Source organism: Talpa occidentalis, unplaced genomic scaffold (genome assembly GCF_014898055.3).
Source record: "Talpa occidentalis isolate TD23 unplaced genomic scaffold, MPIMG_talOcc4v2.1 talOcc4.16, whole genome shotgun sequence".
Classification (NCBI taxonomy): Eukaryota; Metazoa; Chordata; class Mammalia; order Eulipotyphla; family Talpidae; genus Talpa; species Talpa occidentalis.
This window is the reverse complement of record NW_023601653.1, coordinates 6,579,702-6,597,411: the sequence shown is the minus strand read 5'-3', so window position 1 is coordinate 6,597,411 and position 17,710 is coordinate 6,579,702. Positions and strand designations below refer to the sequence as shown.

Genomic DNA, 17,710 nt, shown 5'->3' with positions numbered 1-17,710 from the left:
TGCCGGCCCGGCTCGTGACGCGGGACCGAGGAGGGCGGACAGGTGCCCGCGGCCCGACGCCGCGCCGTCCCCGCCCGCAGGAGGGGGCCGCCCCGCCCACACTGGGCCCTCCGGGGCGCGGACGCGGGGGGTGCAGTTGGGAAGTGGCGCCTGAAGTTAGCCCCTTGCCCCCCAAGCCCCTGCCCCTTCTCACTTCAGATTGTGAACTTGTTATGGGCAGGGAGGGGGCACCCCAGATCCCCCCAAACCTGCCTGCTCTAAATGGGTGCCGCCATCCGCCGCATCAACACAGAACATACGAGACTTTGATGGGAAACCACCTGTTACAAACCTTTTTCATTTCTGAATCGTATTTTAGCAGCCGGGTAGTGTAGACAGAGGCCCGCGAGGGGCCTGTGGAGACGCTGGACCAGATCCGCCAAGCGCAGCCTTGGTGTGGCTGACGGAGCCGGCGAGGGCACGACCCTGGACCGGCCTTCTGTGCATGGCGACTCCACTCGCTCTTGCCCAGGAGTGAGGCCCCTGCCCGAGAGTCACACGGTGGAATATACACCCTCATGAGGCGGTCCCGGGGCATGGGGCAGTCCCGTGAGATGTGGCAGAGGGTCAGGGGGAGGCAGCGCCTGGAGTGGAAATCTCCCACCTCTGCAGGGGGAGCGCAGCCCGTCGCCGGCCGGGACGTCTAGCACAGCCTTCCCCTTGCTCTCAGACCAAAGCACCCGTTCGGGACTCTAGTTTTCATTGCTTCATGAGTGTCAGAGAAAAGCCGTGAGAGCAGAAATTGTCTCATTCACGATGGTGCCCTGTGCTTTCTCCGGCCTCGGTAACTGTGGTAACGGGACAGGTGAGGCAAATTACCTAACCGGAAATGAAACCTGGAGGTCTCCTTCCTAGGGTTGTGGAGAGCAGGTGCCAGCAAACCTCTGAGTACCTGCCACAGCTGTGGGTCTCACTGGGAAGGTGGGGATGTGCAGCCAGGTGTTGTGGAAAGCCTGAGTGCAGGACTGTTGAGGAATCAACTGTGCCACCAGATCAGAGGTAGGGATAGGGCAAAGAATGAAGCATGAAAAAAGCATGTGGGAGCTCATGTACAATGTTTTTAGAAAATGAACTTGGGAGTAACTTCCACCTAATTCCACTGGGTGGCACCGCAGGGCTGCCAGGCAGCTTGGTGAGGCAACCTAGAAACCTGGCTGCACTCATCACAGCCCTTCAATATCTGCCGTTTAGCACCCCTCACTTGAACCCTATTATTTTCTGCTGTCTCCCTTGTAATGACAAAACGCACCACACCTATGCCTGCTTTCTGAGGCCTTGGTTAAAATGGTCACTTGACCGTTCCTCAAGCTGAGCCTGTTGACCCCACAGAGGGCAGGCCAGGCCACTGATTTCAGGCGCCACACGCTCCAGGGCTCACAGGACTTGGAATTCCTGCTAAAGAAATCTAGTGGCAAGAACAGAACACTGTCCTCTTGCAGGCGGCTTGTTTATGACATACTGCTTTGGGGGTGCTAGCTTGAGATCCTGTCACCAGCCCAAGAAAAGTATTAAACAATTTACAAAGCAGTACAAGCTCTACCTAGCAGAATGGCCATCAGACTCTTCAGAGCCATCTCCAGGGCAGCCAGGCTGCTCCCGCCCAGTCCCTTCAGCAACCGCGCCTCACCTCAGCTTATCAGGGCTGCTCTCTCAGGACAGCTGGCTGTGCGCACCGCTCAGACACAACTGTGCATGGAAATGGACGGATAAGGGTGTCCACAAGGGACCTCGCCATCGACAACACTCTCCACGTAAGGAGAATTTCAAGGGGCTCCGAAACAAAAGCTAGGGCACACTCACACGTACAGGGATGTGACTCGAATGTGTGTGCACAGTGATGAGACCCAGACTCTGAACTCCAGAGGAAGAGCTGTAGTTCCCCTCCCTCGGGCTCTGGAGCAGGAATTAACGCAAGCACCCAAGGAAGTAAAGAGACTAAATAGACTTATTTTTTATTCCATCTGTTCAGGAAGCAAGTTGGACGAGCATTCCGCCAGGCACCAGGCCCCTCCAGGCGTGGTGCTATCCACTCCAGCTCCTGTCCCCGCCTGCTTACGTTTCTTCCTCTGAAAGACAACGTTAGAGAAAGGAGTCATTTCATGTGGCGCAGTGCCCACCTTCCTGCCTGAACCTCTGGTAGCCTCTTTAGGATTTTCAGCGCCTCAATCTGTGACAGGCATTTCCTTCAGTCACCAGCTGGCTATGCAGGAGACGCAGGGTAGGCCCCTATAGCTATGTGGGAGCGGATCGCGGCTCCTTTGGACAACTGGTTAACACCTGGGACTCGCGCTGCCTTTCTCTAGATGCCTCTCCCTCACCCTCGCCTCTGGGCCATTCCCCCCCCCCCCCCCCCCCAGCGCCTTCATACGGTCTAGAGCCCGGGGAAGCAGTTCCTGGGGCCACCGTTGAGTCTCGGAATCCCCCTGTGAACCCAGCGCCCGCAGCTCACTGCAGACCCAGAGAGGCCGGGACAGACCTTCCTCCTCCTCCTCCTCTTCCTCCTCCTCCTCGTCGTCCTCATCGGAGCTGAAGGTGCCGTCGGGCAGGCTGTAGACACGGATGACCTGCTTGTTGGGGTCCTTGAGGATGAGGTACTTGCCCTCCTCCAGCTTCATGCAGATGTCGATGACGCAGCGCAGGATGCCCCAGGCGTTCTCCACGCTCAGGTTGATCTGGCTGGCAAACTCGTTGGGCTTGAACTGCTGGGTGCCCAGGATGACGTGGCGCGAGGAGTCTTTCACGTGGTACCGTGACACGTAACTAGTGGGGGGCGGGTTTGAGGGGGTTTTAGGTGGGAGTCAGGTGCCAGTGAACTAGTGACGCCCGGCTCTGAAGCGCCTCCCGAGGGGCGGGGGAAAGGCCAGCCCTGCCCCACCCCGGCAGCCCCCTCCGCTCAGATGGCAGCTCCAGCAGGACCCTCACCCGAGCTTGAGGTACTCGGATCCCGCCAGCAGGGCGCAGCAGGTCCACCGGGCCAGCTTGTAGCTGTTGTTCTTCAGCTCGGTGGCAATCACGGCCCCTCGCTGAGAATCCAGCTTCTGACGCCAGTCAACGCCGTTACAGTGCTGCCGGAGAAGGCCTGGTTAGGGAGTGAGCCAGCTCCGAGTGCCCGCTTCTCTGTGGAGAAGCAACCCCCCAGCAGGCTGGACTGGGCAGCAAACCAATTCCTCCCCTCAGAAGAGCTCATCTGACAGGGACACGCGGCGAGTTAAAATGCAGCCACCTCTGGTGGATGGCAGAGGCTCCCCACGCGTCGCGGCTAAGGTAGGGTTTCTCAGAGGAGGTGCAACAGGTAACCTTGTGAGAACATGGGCAGGAGCTGCGGGTGGGGGCCCCTGAGGGCGAGGAAGCAAGAGTCTGTAGCCAGGCCCCAAGCACCTGTGTGTTCTGACCTGTCCATTTCCCTCAAAGCTTTAAACTCCCTTGTAGCACCTGTGAGCCTGCTGCGAAATCTTAAGAGCCTTTCCACACACCTGTGCTGTGTGAGGTGCTGGGTTTTGGATATTGGCAGAGATAAGCTGAATGGGGGAGGGGGGAGGAGGAAGTTAGGGGGTTCTGTTAGGGGACAAATGCAAAATAGAGAGCATACAGAATAGGGCCCTAAACCAGGGCGTAGAATCCAGAAGGGAGGGAGAAGACCCCACACCTGACAGCAAACAGAAGGGCAAAGGAGGAGTCGAGGTGTTGAGGCCAGTTGAGAGAGTGGGAGGACCCGTGGGCCACAAGCTCAATGTCCACAGAGCAGGACATTAGAAGGGCAAGGTCACTTTTAGCAGGAAAACAATGGAAGGCGAGTTAAGAGTAGATCTGCGGGTCCTTTTTCAAAATTCAAGGTTGAAGTTTGAGGCAGGAGGCGCTCTAAGATGACCCCAGTTCATCACCCTTGCGGCATCTCCGACCCTCGAGTGGGGGTGAGGCTGTGACGACGAGCAAGCGTCACTCCCATGATGCTGCTGTGTTAGGACAAAGGGGGTTTTGACCCAACAAACCACGAGCCAAAGGGTGCTTTAAGCCTCTACCAAAGGGCGAGTCAAGGCTCTACGTGTCTAGTGGACTGGTTATGGCACAAAAGAGAGTTTGAAGCTCTACAGAGTAAGGGCGAGGGCAGCGCATGCAGCTGGTGGAAGAACGCGTCTGGCAGGAGGGCTGCCAACTCGGGTGCCGGCGCGCTACGCCAGGTGCCAGCGGCTCAAGGGGAAGAAAGGGACACGGCATGGAAGGCTGTTCTGACTCGCACAGATCATCTTTCTCAACGAGGAAAAACTACCTAGGAGACCAGAAAAGATCTCGGAAGCCCGACAAGCGACGCCCGTGACACCAGGGCCGCAGGACACGCTGAGGGGCGCCTCACCCTGGAGTCCCACTCGTTGAGGGTCTTGATGTTGATGAAGGACACCTCCCCGTTGGCTCCGGTCATGACACCATCGTGCTCACAGCGGACAATGAGGTCGATGTCGTCTCCGAGCTTCCACCTGCGGTAACTGCAACGGAGGAGAAACCGCGGTCGCCGGAGAACCTGGATTTTCCCCACAGGGCCGGGCCTGCGCACCCGGGCGGAGGGCGACATACCGGTATGCAACGGAAGCGATTTCGTTCTTATCCATGTCGTCCTCCACAAACGGGTTTGGGTTGGGGAAGTTGTATCTTTCTTTCCCCTGCACAAATGACGGGGGTCACGGTCAGCACCAACTTGTGACCAAGCTCGTCAGCCAGACCTGCACCTCTCCTCAGTCAGTCATGGCCGGGTCCCGGAGGGGAGACTCATGGGGGCTGCACACCACTCCCCCTCCCAGTGCGGGCGCCCAAGAGTCACAGCAGACCTGGTGACCTGCTTGCAGGAGCTGGCCGCGCCCACCCAGCCCATTTCCCCAGTGGGCCCGCCTGCTCCCCTCTCCATGGCTCACACCGCCAGTGGCCTCAATATGGACCAAGGGTTTAATGGCTCTCCTCTGCCATTCGAATGAAGCTTCCTCAGGGCAGGGACCTTGTTTTGTTCATGGCTATGTCCCTAGCATAGAAACAGGATTTCTGTCAAATTGAAGGGATTTCCCCAACATGTCTACGTGAGACAAGTATTCCCAGTACATACCCCCACACCGCATCGCTATGAACTCCTGGGTCTGGGGTCAAAGTCAGGGAGTCGGCCTAAAGCCCTAGGTCTCCTGACGGGGGCTGCGGGGCCCTCCTGGCTTCCTTAGCCCCACAGCCCTGTAGCTGATGCTCAAGCGAATGCCCATGTGCAGGGCCCCCCACTCACCATTCTCAAGCACTGCTGGGAGAAGTTGTGGTTGATGTAGGTGGCTTCCATGGCCAGGTTGCGGGGGGAGTTGAAAGAATTACCTTCATCTTGAGGGGGCTCGTTGGCCGTCTCACTGACTGTCAGGAGGTCTGCCAAGAGACAAGCAGGGTCATCCACCCATAGAGCACAGTACACCAATGTGTGCAGTAACCCAAACAACACAGGCCCTTAAAGAACTGCCATCCGCCAACATGGGCCTCCCAAGCACAGGACACGCTGGGTGCGCCTTGGCTAGTTCTGCAGCATCTGACGTTAAATCCAGTCACACTTTGGGCCTCCCTGGTGGTGCAAGGGGTTAAGCACCGCACTATGAAGCAACCTGCAGCCACCGCAGCACAAGTTCGATCCCCGGTTGGCCAGGGAGCAATCCACATGGCGCAGCAGACCTCTCCTGTCTCACGCTGCTCCCCTCAGCAGTGTATTTCGGTCAGTCTGCCTGTTCTGTTCACCACTGTCTCTGGTGAATCCCATCACCCCTCCTGCATCTCTGGCCTGCACCCCAGCTCTTGTACGCATAAATAAATAAAAAAAAAAAAAAATCCAGTCACACTCTGAGAAAGCTACTGCCTTTCACCCTTTTTGGATTCCTTAAGAGAATGCCTGGTTTTGTTAGCTTTGTAACAAAGAGAAGGCCTCCCTCAGACCGCTCACCGAAGTCAGAGTTGTCTCTCTTGTCAAAGAAGAGCTTGGAGCCGACTCTCTGGACAACGATGTCCCAGGAATACACCGAGCGCGTGCAGCTCATCAGCGTGGCCAGAATGGCATCGGTGGCAAATACGTTCCCTTGAGTTTTTGCCAGCTGCAAAGAGGATAAGAAACGTGAATCTGATGCGTCTCACTGCCCATTACTCGGAGGGGACCGGACTCCTGTGAGGAGCTTTCCCATCCACCCTGCATGCCAGTCGTCTGAGCGAGGCTGCAGCCTGTCAGCTGGGTCACGACCTGACCCAGATGCCCAGACTGCAGCCCAATGTGACATTCCCGGAGAGCACCTGACAGGGCACGTGGTAGGTCCTCTGCCCCATTTTACGGATCAGAAAACAGTCTCCAGGAGACAAAGCCAGGAAGTGTGGTTGACACTGTTTATGGAGTAGGGAGCAAAATGCCTTAATTTCCCTCTAATCTTAAAGCCAATTCTGAAGAACTGTATCTAAAGGAGTCTGTAAGGCCCGAAAGAGCCATATACACCACACATCCTGTTCCTTCAGAGTGCCCAGCTTGCAAGGTGAGTGGTGTGCGGGGTACCCACCTTCCGGATGACGGGGTCATCTGTGGTGGTGACGGTGTGGAAGATGCGCTTGATGCTCCGCAGAGGCTTCTCGCTCCTCGTGGTGATGCGGTCGAAGGCCTTGTCGTAGTACTCCAGGGCGCCGCAGCACTCGCTGATGAGAGAGCAGGCAAGACGTGCAAAGGAAAAGGGAAGCAGCTCTTTACCCTTTCAAGCCATGGAGTCAAGTCTTACCCAGAAGTCTAACACGAGAGGAACAGAAACAGCATCTCCGAGGGGAACAGCAGAGAAGGACCTGGGTGCTTCCATCAGGGTGGACCCAGTGAGAACCCAGCAGATTCCGCTCAACCTCCCCATTTTAAAGCCAGGGAGACCAAGTCTAGGACAGGGGTATGAGCAGTTACCAGGCACTCTGTTGGGCTCACTTCTGGCCTCCGGGAAGTTATTTCCATCTATACCCTCCCCCTCCCCAAGTAAAGAGCTCTTTGAACTATTAGGAGAAACTCAGCTTTTCCTGAAGAATTGCCCTCTTTCTCTTTCTGCCAAGAGAGCTACCTCACTTAATTTCTCTTGCTTAGGATTCCAGGAAGCTCAAAGAAATGTGCAGTTTACTGTCAGCAAATTTCTTTCTGCTTTCTTCCCTTTCTCTTTCTGCCAAAAGAGCTATATAACAATCTTAGTTCCCTATTGCTTATGATACCAGGAAGTTGAAAGAAATCCAATATTTAATGTCAAAAACTTTCTGCTTTTCTCCCTTGGGCCTGATTCTCTTACAAACAGTTGATAGGCTTATGCAACATCTTGTAAGTGGCCTCAACTCCTCCTCAGACACCGGGGCTTAGGAAAGCATTCACACCAGCGGGTCTACATGGCAGGGGCAGGTGGAAGGCAGTTCAGAAGGCCACTCACATGTCCTGTGGCTCTGATACTTCCAAGTAGCGCATCTTCATTAACTGAGGAAAATCCATTTCCTCTTTCACCTCCCAGTCACTACGAACTTCAACTGAAGAGTCTCGGGGTTTCTGCAGTGGAAAACCATGGGAGAGAAACATTCAGACCAGTGCTAAGTGAGCAAGAAGCAGGTCAAGGGGAGGAAGGGCTTTCAGTCCACAAATGTATCCAGAACACTGGCTTATGAAACTGGCTGTTTTATAAGGTGAGCCCCTGACTATCAGGCTCTTACAATCTAAAAGAGCACTGTCTAAAAAAGGATTGAAGCAGTCAAGAGCTCAGATACAGGAACAGTAACTCTTTTCTATCTTACAAAGAAGTAAGTTTCTCTGAATATTAGATCTATGTCTTTAGGTCTACGCCCTGGCAAGTGTCATATCCAGCAAAATGCAACTTCTACAACTGTGATCTCTTGTTCCATGTGTCTTCTGTCCTCACACTGTCCATATAAGCACTTGTACAGAAATGTTCACAATAGCATTATTCACAATACCAAGAAAGCAGAAATGACAAGTCTCCACCAATAGGTGAAAAACGTGGCCTATCCGTACATCGGACTTGGCAATGCAAAGGGACGAAGTACCAACAGGTCGCAACGAAGATGACCCCTGAAGAGCTTAAGGTGACTGAGGGAGGGTCACAAAGAGCACGTTTCAAGATTCCGTTTATGGGACATTCAGACTAGGCAAACCCAGAGACAGACATGGTCAGTGATAGCCTAGGGCTGGGAGGTGAGGAAAATGGCTGGGTCTGACTGTAGTGATGGTGGGACAGCCCGTAACTGCACTGAAACCATCCAACTGTATCTTCTACCTGGGTGAGTTCCATAGCATGTGAATTACAGCTCAGCAAATCTTTTATAACCAAACCACCAACTGAACAAGTCCCTAGACAGGGTTCTGGTATGATGGACACACTACCTGTGATTTTTGGTCCCATTTCTGCCTCACTCCAAATTGTTTCTGGAATTTTTTCTGCAGTCGTATGCGTTCTCTGGAAAGAGAGGAAAACTGCTTTCAGTGTAGGTCTTTAAATTGGGCTTTCTTCAAGAGGCAGCAGCTGTCCTACTCTTCAGTTAACCCTCAACACCACTGACTTCTCTGGGTATGAACAATGGGAGCTTGGTAAAAAGGAACTGATCAAAAGGGTACACTCTAGAAATGCTAGCAGGGCATACTGCCCTCCAATACTGACCAGGTCCATTCTACTTTGCACACAGCTCCCGGGGGTCCCAGTCTGGGCAAGGCTGCTGTAGCACACAACTTTAGGGGGCTCCCAGAACCCATATGAATGGGGCCCCAAAGTTCCTTCCATCTGCCTTTGTTTCCTTTCGGCGTCTATGTCCCACCTATGCTGTCTACCAAGAACTGGTTCTGGGGGAATAATGCCGGGGCTAAAACCTGCTTAGTTTTTGTTTTTGCAATGGTGGGACAGTCAGGCTCCGGTTTTGGCCTGATGATTTCAGCCCAGGGTCAGCCCTGGACAACTCACTTGGACAAGAATCTCATTCACAAGACGGGACTCTCACCTCTCTTTCTGCTTGGCGCTCTTAGGCAGGGTCTGCAGGTTGAACTGCAACATGTTCCGTCGATCTTTGTCTCTGCGAAGGTTCCTCTGGGGATTAGGAAAAAACATCCTTGTTAAAATCTGGACGGTCTGGCTTACCATTGGCAGCGCTTGACAGGAGGTCTTTCAAGTTTAGGAAGCAGAATCCAAGTTGCACATCTTATTGTACACAATAAGCTGTCGGGGGGTGGGGTTAGTGCAGTGGGTACTTGGAATTAACTTAGATTTATATTCACACAACACATTTTTTTATTGACAGTTATTAAGAGTTGCTGAGTTTGCCTCTTTATGTAACAAAATGCAGCCCAACTAGACCATCTACTTAATAAAGTCTGCACACAGCAATTAAGTGAATTAATGGGCATAAAGTCACCTTTTAATGCAGCACAAACATCCACTCTTAGCAGAGTTGTACATATTCCAGCTGTAAGTCGAAAGAAATCTAAACTAGTCAGATGTATCCCTCGGCCTAGTATGGGTTTACTTTTAGGACAGTCTGTCACTGAATAGCTACCTAGGAGTCATGAGAAGACCTCGAAGGACATGCTCTGCCTTGGTGTGCACAGGCAGCATTTCAGGAGCAGAGTCAGCCTGCTCTTGACCTACCTGTGCAAATCGCATCCGATTCCGCTGGTAGGCAGTCTTCTGCGTGCGTGCTGTGTCCACCAGCTGGAAGCTAGTTTCATCCTCCTCGTGGAAATAAGCGTACTGACTGCCACCACCAAACTGAGAGGAGTACTTATCTGGAGGCAAAGGGGACAGTGTGTGACAACACTACTGACAGACCTTGTCAATACTGTCTTGTCTAAAGCCTTGCTATGTCTGGGACCCTCAGCATTAGCTGGGAGCACCTCAGATGTGCCAAGAGATTTACCGCAGACACCCTGAATCAGAATCAGCATTGTCACAAGACTCAAATGCACATTCAAGTTTGAAAAACTCGGGTCTAAAGAACTTTTCTAAGTTAATGTAAGTGTTTGAGGAATGCAAGATAAGTCCATTTCACTCTCTACCTTCTTCTGTCACATAAAGGACGTGCGTCATGCAAGCACACAACCACCCCAGGCTCAGGAGACTCAGCCAAAGCAGTACTGAGAGGGAAATACACAGCAACACAGGCCCATGTCAAGAAATAAGAGCTCAAATAAACAAATTTTTCTATCAACTTGAGGAATTAGAAAAAGAACAAACAAATCCAAAAGCCAGTAGAACAGAAATATGAAAAATCAAAGCAGAAATAAATGAAACAGAACTTAAAAAGATAGCATAAAGGTCAAGAAAACCAAAAGCCGGTTCTTTGAAAAAATAAAATAGACCAGCCTCTAGAAGGCTCACCAACAAAATACGGAGAAATCTCAAATAAATAGAATTCAGGGAATAACTAGAGACTCTATGAACCGCTATATGCTCACAAGTTCAATAGCCAGGAAGAGCTGGACAAACTGTTGGAATGATACAATGGTGAGACGGAACAGAGAAGAGAGAGAAACCCTAAACAAGCCAATCACAAGGAAGGCAATGGAAACAGTAATCACAAGTCTCCCAAAAAACAAGACTCCAGGACGAGATGGCGTCACAAGTGAATTCTACTAAACCTTCAAAGATGAACTATCTCAACCTGCCAGAGCCCACTCACTACATCAGCATCGTAAAAGCAGGGGCTTCACGCCTGTGCCCATTATTTGCTGTCCAGGTTCAGCAAATGCCAAGCAATGAACACAATGAGAATGTGTTCAACACGTTTACAAAAGAGTTCATGGCTCCCTCCAAGTTGGGGGAAAATCCCCAAATAATAATACCTTGCTCAAACTCTTGCAAAAAATTGGAAAAGGAAGACTTCCAAATACATTTTATGAGCTCAACATTACTCTAATTCCCAAACCAAAGACAACACATTGAAAGAAAATTACAGACCAATCTCCCTAATGAACACAGATGCAAAATCCTTACTAAAGTCCCAGCAAACCAAATCCAACAATGCATTACAAGGATCACACAGCATCACCAAGGGGATTCATGCCATTTGTGGTGACAGGGATGGAGCTGGAAAGGATAATGCTAAGTGAAATCAGTCAGAAGGAGATGATAAATAGTGGATGGTGTCACAAACATGTGGAATATAAAGTACCTAAGTTTAACAGTCAGCTGATGACAAGCTGAAAACTAACCCCTGACAGTGGACTACAGAACCGCGGCGCCGAGGAGGCAGGGCTGGGGTAAGGACAAAGAGGCCTATGGTGGTGAAATATGGGTAAGGTGGTGGTGGGCGCACTCGGGGGCAATACCTGATGGGGGCACCTCAATATCACCTCAGTTAAAAATTAATGTTAGTTTAAAAAACAACCAAACAAAAATAAATAGTGAGTTATGATTTACTCTCACAGGAGGCAAATACGGCCTTCACACAGCAGACGTGGCTAATGGACTATGACATACTTTCTTGCTGACCCCAGTCAGAGATAATCTTCATCTAGTGCTGCAGGTAACCACTTTCAACTATCTCAACCTGCCAGAGCCCACTCACTACATCAGCGCCGTAAAAGCAGGGGCTTCACGCTTGTGGCCATTATTTGCTGTCCAGGTCCAGCAAATGCCAAGCAATGAACACAATGAGAATGTGTTCAACAGATTTACAAAAGAGTTCTTGGCTCCCTCCAAGTTAGGGGAAAATCACCAAATAATAATACGAACCACTTTAACCAACAGTTTAGGGCTAAATAAAAAAAAAGTGGTCTTTGTCCACAGGTCAGAACAGACCCCTAGAAACTAAGAATTACCACTAGCACTTCTTCCCATACCAGAATACCTTCAGATGGAGATATTAAAATACCTTCAGATGGAGACTATTAAAAAAAGTAACTCCCCTCCCCCCAAGGCCCTGATCCAGGCAGCTGGCAGAAAACTTACTTGTGTACCTCTTATCCTGGTATGTGGCACCTGTCCAGTCCGCTACCTAGTAAGCAACAGGGGAAGACAGAGCACAGGTCAGTTGGGCGAGGTTCTGCTGACCCAGAAACCCCCAAAGAGGAGAGGGCGCGGGAGAGCACTGGAGGGGCCGGCTCACAGTGCCGTGTGTGTGCCCAGCCCTCCCGACTGACTACTGGCAGCAACCAGAGGTCATCACCTTTCTCAGCTGGCGTCCCTCTAAGAAACGCAGGGGTTACACTTTTGAGAGTAAAATTGGAACGAACTTGTAGAAAGGAGCAGCCACTGCTTAAAAGACTCCGACTCCTGCTGGCAGGCAAGTACCTTTCCGAGCCGGTCTCCTTTGCTGAACGGCTGATAAGGCATATCCCGAAACTGCTCAGGGACTGCGCAGGGGCCCCAGCCTGTGGGGTTGTCCTGGATCACCGGAGTCATGAACTTGGCCATCTTCTAGCACCTTGAAAATACAAACGAGTAAGTAGCTGCACTAAGAAAACACCAAAGCAGAGAAAAACCTTCCATCTGAGGGAAGCTAAGATAGAAGTAATAAAATTCAAAAAGCAACAAAGTTGGGCTCCTCACTTCATGTTTTAATTTTTTTTGTGTGTGAATATTTACAATTCAGAGGACTTAAAACTGATTTAGCACATTTACTTTTTCTCAGTAAGGTCTTTGCAGACGCTACACCTTACACACCAAGAGGTGTCCTATCTTAATTGACAGCGTTTCTTTCTTATTACAGTGCTTCTTCAATTCAGTTGTGTCTCACCAATTTGATGAAATGCTGTAACTTTTTTCAAGTGTAATGGCCACCTTCTGGCTCTCAGGCAAATTCCAAGGCAAGGAAGTTAAGAACCCTCTTAACGTCCCTAAGCCCTAGTCCCTTCATCTGTAAAATAAGCAGGATCCTACTTTTTCCCACAACACTGGATTGTTGCGAAAGCCTTACTAGATAAAACACATGGAAATGCTTTCATTGTAAAATGCCAGTTACCACTGAGACTCGCAGAAATACATTGAGCACATAGATCCCGGGTGGCAGGGAAGAGCCCTTAAATATATCCTGAAGCTCTGCTTTTATTTCAGTTCTTCTAATTTTCTTTTGTCGATGCAAATCCTTATGCAGAACAAGTGGACAAAGAAGAAAGCAAAAGGCTTGCCAGACTGAGGTCACCAGGAACACAGGTCCCAACAGCAGCCGTACACTTGGGTGTTCATAAATATGAGCAAGGCTGTGTTTAGTGCTTACCATCAGTCATTAAATCCCTCTGACAATCCTGAGGTTGGGGGAGCATTATCCCCAACTTCCATACACTGCCAAAGTCGCAACGCTAGTTGATGAAAAACCCAGACAGCTTGGCTCAAGTTTATACTGTGTTATCGCGCCCATCAAGGGAGTAAAACCCAGGGGCTCTGGAGATGTTTACCAGACAGTTCCTATTAAAAAAAAAAAAAAAACTATGCATTTATCATCTTTTGCAACCTTTTGAAAATGCTGAATGAGTTGAGGAAAATTCATCACACAAATATTTCCCGAGGCTGGAGAGCAATCAGAGAGCATAAGACACTGACTTTAGTAAAACTTGTCACTGTCTTGTCACGGGGGGACGCAAGCGCCCTAGAGGTGACAGTAGGGTGATCTGATCTGTGCAGCTACACGGCAGAAAGGGCACCGAGGAAGGGGAGGTGGTCTTCAAATAATTCAGCTTCAATACTACCCCGCCCGTCCTGCACACAAGCACCATGCTAAGTCAACACCACTAACACCTCCGCACCCCCATTTTAGACACCTTAAAGCTCAGCCAAATCACGCAGTGGATCCGCCAAGCTCTTCAAAATAGACTTGGTTCCAGGGTTGCCTGCCGTAAGTCCAGCTTTCTTTCTATCCTATTACAGCTGGACAGAAACCTGAAAAGACCTGGGCCCACACCTTCCCTAGTAACACAGCATGGACATTTCAAGACACGCAGTTAAAAACATCCAGTTCTTCTGTCAGAGCTCCAGAAGGAACCAGGCCCCAGGTTTGCCAGCACCTCTCCAGGCAGCGAAGGGAGTCCCCTGGCTTCAGCACTTGTAACATCCAGTGCCCGGAACGGAGCCAGCAAGGAGCGCTCAATGAAAACGGAGTGACAGCTGTCCTGGCTGCAGGGTCGAGAGGGGGGACACCGAGTGGGCAGTCAGGAGGGGCCCCGTGGCTGGCCGGCCACGGTGCTGTGTAGGTGATCGCGGCCACTACAGACCACACGCTGACAATCCCCGGGGGGACGGCCCGAGATCGAACCCACTCCGGCCTAACCTTCCGTTTTACAGGAAAGGTTTTCTTCTGAGTCTCTGAACTCTGGACTCCCCGGAGCAAGTCGACCACCGCCCAGCTCGGACTCCCCGATAACCTAACCCGAGGACCTCGGGGAGCCGGCAGTCACTGAAAAAAGACCCGGGCTTTACGGCATGACTGACTTTCCCAGCTCGTGGCTGCTAGCGGAGTCGAGGATCGGGGCCTTCACCCACCAGGCCGGGGCCAGGTCTGGGCCCCCGGAGGGGGACTCCTGCCCCGCCCAGCGCAGGGCCAGCGGCGGCGGGAGGGGATGTAGGAGCGGTCTCTTCCGGAAGGTCCTCGGAGGTCGTGCCCAGCATGAGGCGACTCCGGAGGTCCGGGGAACCCTGTAGAACACGCCGCTCACCTGCAAAGGCTCTGGCCGGCCCCGGATGGCGACAGATATTCCGGGCCGAAGACCGGGCCGCCAGCTGCAACGCGAAGACCCGGGAAAAGAAGAAAGATGCGCGCGCAGCGGCCGGCGCGCCAAACAGTACGGCACTGTCGTAAACTGCACCCCCCGCTCCTTCCGGGTTCGGCGGCAGGACGCACGAGTCGTAAAGCAAGGGCGCACCCGGAAGATCGTCACTGATATTCACGAGGTGTTCGCCTCAACCTGTGAGGTGCCAAGACGCCAGAGGCTGGTCTCCAGTTACGTCACGGAGGCATCCGGCCACGCCCGGTGAGGGCGTTCAGAGTTATTGAGACGTGGCGGCCGGCAGTGCAATAGAAGCTGGAGGCAGGGAGCAGCTGACCGCCCCTCTGTGTCCCACAATGCTTCACGGGCGCGTCGATCCCTCTGTATCCCACAATGCGCCGCGGCGCCCTTAACCAATCACGTGATTGGATTCGCCGAGCAAGGGGCGGGCCCGACCGTCATGGCGGCGTTGTGGTCCCCACGTCTTTTATAACTTGGGAAACTGAATTCCAAAGGGGTAGAGTGATCTCTGTGCTTTAGACTGCTAGCTTAGGGGCTGGCTTTCAGGGCTCTAGCCGTACCCCACATTCCCAAGCTTTGTTCTGCAGCGCTAGTTTGCAAAATGCAGATCCGGGTGTTCCATCGGTGGCTATTAAAACGCGCGAGCTGGAACCCAGGAATCTGCGTTTTAAGCAGCAACTGATTTTGAAATGGCAACTTAGGAACCTCTTCCCTGCGGTGGGCATCAGTGCTGCCCTTTCCGCAGCTGCCCGCCATCGGACTTTGTCCCGGAACCTTAAAATGAAAATGTTAACAGCAGTATTTGTTTCCATACATTCTTCCTCAGTCTGCTCATCTCCCAGATTTCTAATTTTTTTCGAGGTGTAACTGACATGTTAGTTTCAGATGTACAACATAATTGTTATAGGGCAGCCCCGATATTGAACGGGTTCCTGGCTGTGGGTCCTCACCCGCGCGCTTAAAAGGGTCTTATGAATACTCCACTACAGACACACACAAAAGGTTAATAAAAGGTTTATTTACAAGGGAAGAGGAAATAAGGAAAATGTACAACTCAGGGAGAAAATAGGGAAATAAAGTCTTTAATGCGTCCTACCCGATCCGCTGACCTGGAAACCCAAAGTCACTCTCAGAGCTGGCCAGACGCTGCTGGCTGGTGGAGAGCCAAAATGGGGGACCCCCCCCCAAAGCCCATGTGTCTGTCTTTATACTCACTTGGCTGCTTAACGCCACCCTCAGGTCCCAGCCACCTTCCCTTTGGTGGGGATGGGATTTGGAGTTCCCAGTGTCTTTGGCTTTGGCCTGGGGTGGGGGTGGAGTCCACAAAGCCTGTATGGAATTAGCTTTAGGACATCCTTTTCCCCCTAACATAATGACTCGATATTTGTATACATGGGGAAGTGATCGCCACAAAATGTTTAGTTACTGTCACCTTGTATAGTCACAAAATTTCTAAGTGATGAAAACTTTTAAGAGCTGCTCTTTACAACCTTATGCAATACCTCCCCAAGACACTTATAACTGGAAATTTGTATCTTTTGATTCTTTTAACCCATTTAGACTACATATGTGGGAGCATACAGTATTTTTTCTGTCTGTCTGACCTATTTCACTTAGTGTAATGCCCTTGGGGTTTATTCATATTGTTGCAAAATGGCGACATTTCATTTTTTTATGATTGAATAATATTCTGTTGTATAAATATATATTGCATTTCTTTATCCATTCACCCATCAGTGGACACTTAGGTTCAATTTTCCTGACTTTTGTTAATGATACCCAGTGGAAGTTTCACTGCTATCTTGGTACTTGCATAGAAGAGCTGGGAGGGAGGACAGAGGTGTGTGTGTGTGCACAAGGATTCACCAGAGACAGAGTGGGGAGCAGAACTGGGGGATCTACTGAAATACACTGCTGAGGGGAGCAGTGGGCGAGTCAGGATAGGTCTGCTGCGCCTATGTGAATTAGCTCCCTGGCTAGGGATGGGACCCAGGTGGTAGTGGTGACAGTGCTGAGACTTAACCCTTAGGCCACCAGGGAGGCACACCATGGTCTTTTTATGCCACAACTATACCAACCTCATTTCCATCTCTTCACTTTCTCTTCCCTTCAGGATGGCACATTCTTCAGATCTACCCATGCCTGGGTTGGTCCCATCATCCATGGCTGCACTCAAAAATTATCTCTTTAAGGAGCTGTATACTCTGGCCATCTACCCTAAAACAGCTGTTGGTCTCTCCATGCCTCCTCATCCTCTTACTCTGCTTCATTTTTCTTCAGAGTTCTCAACGCACTGACTTCTTTTTTTGTTTTCTTGTTTAGGCTCTGTTTCTTCCTCTGAGGTGTGTACTCTAAGAGGGTAGAGACTTGATCTGTTTTACCTGAGACTGTGCTGTAGTTCCTATTTGTTGAATTGTTGAACAAATGGGTAGAAATTCTGTGAGAATGAAATGAGAACATGAATTTTGCATGATACCCTGGGCACATATAATCACTCAATGTTAGTCTAAGTCATATCAATAATAAATAATAATATGTTCCAAGATACAAGGGAAGATACATTTTTCCTGAGTTGCTTGGGTAATGTCTTTTGTTTTCTTTTAAAATTTTATTGCTGTGGGCCCACAGGCCATCTGCTACAGTCTCTTTCATGTCAGAGTTTAATCATTTCCCCCATATTTTGGCCAAGATGTTTCTGCCCAGCCCAGATGGAGAAGAATTTGGAGTGTGGTGTCTCATTCTCAACTGTGGGTCCCTGGACTGGGGTGGGAGATCTTGCCTCCATTCCTCCTTCCTTGATGCTCCAGTTGCCTCTTTCTGCCTATCCCACTGACCTTTCTCTGCAGGGGGCTAGGATGACCCTCTCTTACATTCAATCAGAGCTTGCCTCACCTTCCCTCCCCCTTTAAAATCCTTCAGTAGGGGCCTCCTGGTCTCTCAGTGCTATCA

General features: G+C 51.0%; 1 protein-coding gene across 2 annotated transcripts; it reads right to left on the bottom strand.

The window, feature by feature from the left end:
* Nucleotides 1-1,952: 1,952 nt before the first annotated feature.
* Nucleotides 1,953-14,824, bottom strand: EIF3D (eukaryotic translation initiation factor 3 subunit D). 2 transcript variants are annotated; one of them, XM_037513642.2, is made up of 15 exons: nt 14,690-14,824; nt 12,333-12,465; nt 11,991-12,036; nt 9,690-9,826; nt 9,046-9,131; nt 8,438-8,510; nt 7,476-7,588; nt 6,588-6,720; nt 5,990-6,137; nt 5,297-5,427; nt 4,609-4,694; nt 4,391-4,520; nt 2,962-3,104; nt 2,516-2,799; nt 1,953-2,105 (listed from the first exon to the last, which is right to left on the bottom strand). In XM_037513642.2, exons 2-15 carry the CDS (start codon nt 12,453-12,455, stop codon nt 2,092-2,094), a joined length of 1,647 nt encoding a protein of 548 aa, XP_037369539.1. In that variant the 5' UTR covers nt 12,456-12,465; nt 14,690-14,824; the 3' UTR covers nt 1,953-2,091. The 2 variants fall into 2 exon arrangements, with proteins under 2 accessions (XP_037369539.1, XP_037369540.1); XM_037513643.2 differs by lacking the exon at nt 14,690-14,824 and adding an exon at nt 14,042-14,518.
* Nucleotides 14,825-17,710: the final 2,886 nt, after the last annotated feature.

What these genes read in the sequence shown, in the direction of transcription:
- EIF3D (XM_037513642.2), bottom strand. Translation starts at nt 12,455, where the DNA reads ATGGCCAAGTTCATGACTCCGGTGATCCAGGACAACCCCACAGGCTGG. An exon ending in ATCGGATGCGATTTGCACAG is followed by an intron (nt 9,132 to 9,689) that starts GTAGGTCAAGAG and finishes CCTAATCCCCAG; the next exon opens with AGGAACCTTCGCAGAGACAA. An exon ending in AATGGGACCAAAAATCACAG is followed by an intron (nt 7,589 to 8,437) that starts GTAGTGTGTCCA and finishes TTTCCACTGCAG; the next exon opens with AAACCCCGAGACTCTTCAGT.